This window comes from Cyprinodon variegatus, unplaced genomic scaffold (assembly GCF_000732505.1).
Source record: "Cyprinodon variegatus isolate N-32 unplaced genomic scaffold, C_variegatus-1.0 Scaffold283, whole genome shotgun sequence".
Taxonomy (NCBI): domain Eukaryota; kingdom Metazoa; phylum Chordata; class Actinopteri; order Cyprinodontiformes; family Cyprinodontidae; genus Cyprinodon; species Cyprinodon variegatus.
This window is the reverse complement of record NW_015150736.1, coordinates 410,083-416,434: the sequence shown is the minus strand read 5'-3', so window position 1 is coordinate 416,434 and position 6,352 is coordinate 410,083. Positions and strand designations below refer to the sequence as shown.

Here is a 6,352-nt window from a genome sequence, read left to right as displayed (position 1 = left end):
AAAAAAAACCCAAAGATTTTAAGACAGGATTTTTTAAATAGAAATGTTTTAACTTTTGGGACAATATGGTCTGATAAAGAGTACATTTATATACATGTTTAAGCCAGAATGATTCGACATTTAAATAAGACTTCCCTACGACTTTAAAAGCCTTCATTTCCTGTTCAGATCTATACATTCTAACTTATAGGTGTGTTTCATTATCTCATTTACAAAAAAACATCATCTGATGAATAATGTCTTTAAAGCAGAGATCTGAGCTGGGATTATGTTGATATCCTTCTACAACTGGATCAACGGGAATTTTTAAAACCTAAACAACCCAATTAGGACCCGTTAAACCAAAATCTGCTCAGGCCAGCAGTAAGAAAACCCAGCAGCGTTTGATTTCATTCCTCCCCTGCCCATCACTTCTGTTTTTATGGCCCAGCTGAAGCTGCTCTCATTATCGACAGACAGGAGGGGGGTCCACATGTGTCCGATGATAAGAGTCCACCTGGACAGATAAACAGAGAGCCCCCCCACAGACGATATGCGCGTTTGCTCCAAGGTTGCAGAGGCGTCTCCTGAACCAAAGAGCGCTCACCTGCTTTCCCAGAGAGCTGTGGGCACCAGCAGGCAGATGAGGAGTGAAGATGCGCTCTCCCTGCTCCACATCCTGCTTCCACACCTACAGCCTCTGGAAGGATGGACACAGAGCGGGTTAATGAGACAGCGGGAGGCTGGGTGGCACATTTCTGGGGGAATCCCTCAAATAAATAAAAAAATAAATAAACAAACAGGAAAGGGGGGGCAGAGACTGGATGTAATTAGTATTCACTGGCACGTCCCACGCGCGCAGTCACCCACCAATACAAGATCACACCGCGTCCCTAATTAGGTCGATAAAAACCATCACATGCAGACTATAGGAGGAGGAAAACACAAAGCATGGGCGATGGGTGGATGGATGGAGCGTCTCTCCCACGTTTCCATCGGTGATAAAATGGAAATATTGGGGAAAAAATAAATAATGCATCCAGATGCAAATTGCATTTAGGCTCACCTCATGCGCGAGAAGTCGGCTACCTGCTGCTGAGGCTGGAGACGTCGAAGATGCGCAGGAAAGTTAACAGTTATTCAGCTGTTTGGCAGACTGTCCTAATGCGAGCCTGTCACACGAACAAAGCTGCGCGCATTGATAATTCATGGTCCCACATTCCTCACATCATATCTGCCTCTCATACTCCCCCAAGATTCAACCACAAAAAAAATATAAAAAATGCATCAAAATATTTAAAAGGGTTTCTGTTGAGGAAAAAAAAAATTATAAGTATGGTGGGAGAGCATTAGAGATCAATTAAAGGAGATGAATGAAGGATATGAGGTGCTGCAGGTCCTGGCTTTAAATTGCGCTCATCCTCCTCCTCTCAGCTCGCTGAGCCGCGATGAGAATCGTGATAGGCAAGAAGCAATCTCTCGGTCTCCCCTCATCGCCTCAAAAAACTACAAAGGAGACACACTGGGTCCTAGAGGTAGTCTACTGAGAGAGTCTCCGGCAGTTTGTAGAGAGCAGGAAAAAAATATAGAGGCATGATTGCTGTGCGCTTTAAGGCATGGCAGGGAAACCTCATCCATATAGCCAGGCAATTTCATTTATTCTGTTTTGATTAAGGTGATAGAACAGCACAAAGTTAAAGCTTAAGTGGAATGATTCACCATTTTTGGTGTTTGTGACCAATAAAAAAAGGAGGATGAGGAAAAGCCATTATTGCAGACTCACTCATGTCATCTCAAGGCACTTTACAGTTCACCAGATCATACAGTCAGATGGATTCAAAGTTTTCTATCTAAGGAAAACCAGTTGAATTCATCAACTTATTGACTTGAAGGCAATCCCTCACACTAAGCATGCTTGTAGCGACAGTGAAGAGGAAAAATTTCCTTTTAACAGGAAGAAACCTCCAGCAGAACCAGGCTCAGTGTGAGCGGCCATCTGCTGAGGCCGACTGGAGTTCAAGTAGACAGAAGCAGAGATATAAAAAGCAGCTGTAAAAGGCGGAAACAGGATCACACAGCCATGCAGACGAGCTCAGAGCCAGCTCCCATGTCAGAGGATGAAGAGAGCATATCCAGCCAGTCACAGTCAGAGAAACAGGACTACACTGAAAAACAGGCCGATCTCCAACATCTATAAACATAGTTGGTGATGGCTTTAGCACAGCTGATATTTCTCTCCAGGCTGGAATAACAGCCAAACAGGAACAGACGAGGCGAAGCTACTATGAGAAAAAACAGAGAGAGCAGAACGTTAGAGATTGAACTAACAGATTCTACAGAGTGGGAGAATAGAGATAGAATGCAGCAGAATGATGAAATAGGGGTCCCTATGTCCTCCAGAAGTCTAAGCCCATAGCAGCATAACTATAGAGATAGCTAAGGATAATCTGAACCACTTTAACTATATTTTTTTATTATAAAGGAAAGTTTTAAGCCTAGCCTTAAAAGTAGACAGGGTGTCTGCCTCACAGACTAAAACTGGTAGTTGGTTCCACAGGAGAGGAGCCTGATAACTAAAAGATCTGCCTCCCATTCTACTTTCAGAAATTCTATCCACTAGTAAACCTACAGAATGAGATCGAAGTGCTCTTTTAGGAATATAAGGAACAATCAGATCTCTGATATAAGATGGAGCTTGGCCATTTAAGGCTTTATATTTGAGAAGGAGGATTTTAAATTCTATTCTGGATTTAACAGGAAGCCAATGAAGAGAAGCCAGGATAGGAGAGATATGATCTCTTTTTTTAATTTTCATCAGAACTCTGGCTGCAGCATTTTGGATCAGCTGAAGGCTTTGAACTACAGCTTGTGGACCTCCTGATAGTAAAGAATTACAATAGTCCAGCATTGAAGTAACAAACGCTAGTTTCTGAGCATCACCCCTGGATAGGAAAGTGGAAAGATGTTTAATCCAAGATAGCTTTATAGGTCATTTCTTGCTAAAACAAAAAATCCAGAATAACTCTAAAATCTAAATCTGATAGGTTGGCTTTACTTAAGAAAAGAATCTTGGAAACCATTGGGTTAAAAAATAAAAGTCGGTATGAATACAAGTTTTGTTCAAGGTACTGCTCGCTCTGTTTTGTGAACATTATTTATGAAGTTAATTCAGCCTAGTTTGATGAAGTTATTGCATCTTAGAAAAAAAGAAAGAAGAAAGCATACCTTTCCAGGGAGCTTATTGATTGGATCCTAGAAGGCCCTTTAGATCAAGGTGTGGTTGGTCATGAAGGTGGCGTTCAGATGAACCAAACATTTGTGTGATAAAACATCCTGCCATATGCATTGATGCTTTCTTCAGACACGTCCCTTTACTTTGTAACTCTTACAAGATGGAAGTTTGAATGACTTAATTACAGACTTTATTTTGCACAAAACAGAATATGTCAACTTTGTAAATCAAACTTTTCAACATAAAATCATTAAACCATTCTTCAATACAGTAATGCATATGATGATGATGTCATGAGAGGATAAATAACTTCCAGCCACAATCACTGCTGTTTACTGTTTTTTTGACCTGATTTCCCATTTGATCCTCATGGTAACAGCATGTAAGGGTAGCGATACTCTCACAGCAATATCATCTAAGCAAAAGTAAAAAGTAAAGTAATTAACAACACTCCTACAGTAAGAGTACATTTTCTTCTAAAAGACACTGTTACTGAATAGATGTAACTTGTTGCTAACCTCCTCTGATGAAGAATACATGTAAGAGACTAGAAGACACAATTAAAACTCTTGCCAAGACTTTTTAAAGTGAGCTTCTGATAAAGATCATTAACAATTATTAATTTTTTCCTTTGTCATAAATCCAAAAAAATAATAAAACCAGTTTCCTGGGTAACAAGTGGCAGGGGAACAAAAGGGCTGCTGCGTGATATGATTTCCAAGTGCTCTTTTTTCTACAATCATGAGATTATTAAAAAATATATATATATTAAATGTAACTAAAAACAAATAAATTAAGTTTAAATAGTTTTTGATTAAATTATGACAGCTTTTGACCTGCCAAAATGTGTACATCACCCCACCAGACGTGAAGTTCTCAATCATGCATGTGTGATTTGAAATTACAGGATCCAAAATAGTTTTAGGCCTGTCTAACTTTTGTTACATATATTCTGATGTTTTCTTCAATATATTTCAATTTAAAGTAATATATTGAAGTTTAACTCTATATATCCAAGTTTTTTTCAATGTACTTCGACGCATGATAATATTTAAACATGTCATAATCTTGGCGCTGATGACTGGCTTATTTACTTCATTCACCTGCCTAGCTCTGCCCATTTTATCATTATTGTTCATCTGATCCACCTGCTCCTGCTTCTATTTAACCAGCTCTCTAATCAGTCATCAGGCCAGATGCCTTTCAACCACTGAGACCGTCTGCTCCTGTCTGATCTGTTTTAACCTGCCTGCTTCCAGTCATCAGCTGAGATTATTGTCGAGCTAGTGGTGAGGGCGGTTCATCGTTACCTTAGTGTTTCTGATTCCCTGATCCTGACCTTTTCTGCCTCTCAACCAATGAGCCTGCCGGTTCCATCTGATCTGTTTGCCTGACCTGTTTTTCTGACTCCTGCAGGATTCTACCTGATTAATGAACTTGGAGCTGTTTCCTGTTAACCACCTCAATTTTCACTTTTGAACCTTTTCAGACTTCTTATCTCTTGCTTCTGAATCCTGAGCACATCCTCGACCCCGTCTTTGGCTTTGCCCTCTGGATTTTCCTGCACTCCTTCATCTGCCCGGATCTGTACTCCACCCAGGCTACAGCATCTGGGACGCTTGTTGGAAGCCCACAGGCTGGATCCTAGCTCATTCTCTGGGCTCGGACTGAACTGGTAAACCAGGTTAGTGACTCATGTTTCTAATCTTCCTCCGCCACACTAACCTGTGTTTCTTTCCTGCAGAGGTTCCTGCAATGGACACCCTAGCCACTACTACTGCAGATCCACAGTCCACCAGTTTTTGATAAACACTTTTAAATTATCTGTCAGCCTTGAACACCTGGTCCCCTGTTCTGAGTCGTGACATAAAGAACATTATAATTGTTAAAACATATAATGTGGACAAACATCATCTGGATCTTTTTCAAATGAAATTCTGCTTCGTTTATTAAGAGCCAATTATCCCCTCTAGATGTAAAAAAAAATCTATATCGATCAATAGCAATCCCAACAATAGAATAGCAATCAGATCTATCAATTTATTGACTTTGGATCAATTTCAACAAATTTGTAACTTTTTTCTAATGACCAAAAATTCCAGTCCTTAGGTAATTCAGTTCAAAGTAATCCACAGATATCATTATCAACATTGGCTATCTAAAATCGACTTCACATCCGCCCTATTCTCACTGTACCCAGGTTAACCTGCTACATGCATCTATGCTCTCTGGTTCTATACTTCTGTTAACTACAGTTGGAGAAAAATTTTACAATCTCTCCACTTATTTGGGCTGCAGCATCACAGCCCCCTCTTTACCATTTAGGAGATTTATCACCAGTATGTTTTAATTAAAAACAAATATAGCTTTACTTGCTAAAAAACACAAATCTTATAGGCTGGAACTCAAGGTCAAATATTCACTTATCATTCTGGAAAAATTTAATAATCAATCATAAAATCCCTTTAACAGATAATAAATCCATATTTTTCTCCTCGTTTAAAATGATCATTATCTTATAGGTTTGTTGGTTACTTGCTCTATTAAACCTCTCTCATCAGATTAGATTTCTTTTTTTTTTTTTTTTTATTAGAAGTTTATTGAGCTTTGAATATATTTTAGCTTTTTTTGCTGTTGTATGGAGTAATTGTTGTTGTAGTAAAGGCACACACTTTGTTAATCATAAAATAAAGAACAAATGCCATCAAAAAGGGTTTGAGAGAAACTTTGCTGTTTTCAATCCTCTACTTCTCTAGTTTACTCTTTATATTTTATTTACTTTTTGGTTCAACAGTTTTTTTTTTTACAGATTTTATATCCAAAAGAAATTTTAATTCATTTTTTTTTTACAAATTATTTTCCAAATTTACATTTCATATCTTATATTTAAGTCATTCTTTCAAATATTTGTTTGTCAGATTGAGTTTTACTAATGGTGTTTACTGTAGGAAGGTTATACCTAGTGATGTTATGAGATGAGTAGAGGCTTCGAGGCGTGTGTAGAGTACTGGCGTTTCCAGAAGGCGCGTATCAAAGCTTGCTTCATTTGGGGGAGGAGCAAAAATAGATGACATCCAAAGCCTTGCTACCACGTGACCGCTTCTGGAAGGGGTTCAGCTCGCCCGCAACTTGGGCAGGCAT

General features: G+C 39.0%; 1 protein-coding gene across 1 annotated transcript in view; it reads right to left on the bottom strand.

The window, feature by feature from the left end:
* LOC107090147 (gamma-aminobutyric acid receptor subunit alpha-2-like) overlaps positions 1-1,433 on the bottom strand; it is a 71,334-nt gene extending 69,901 nt beyond the window's left edge. The window contains exons 1-2 of the mRNA XM_015383371.1: positions 1,046-1,433; positions 587-679 (exon numbers count right to left, since the gene is read on the bottom strand). Of these exons, the coding sequence (XP_015238857.1) occupies positions 587-679; positions 1,046-1,050 (98 nt within the window). The 5' untranslated portion in view covers positions 1,051-1,433. The remainder of the gene's footprint in view (positions 1-586; positions 680-1,045) is intronic.
* Positions 1,434-6,352: the final 4,919 nt, after the last annotated feature.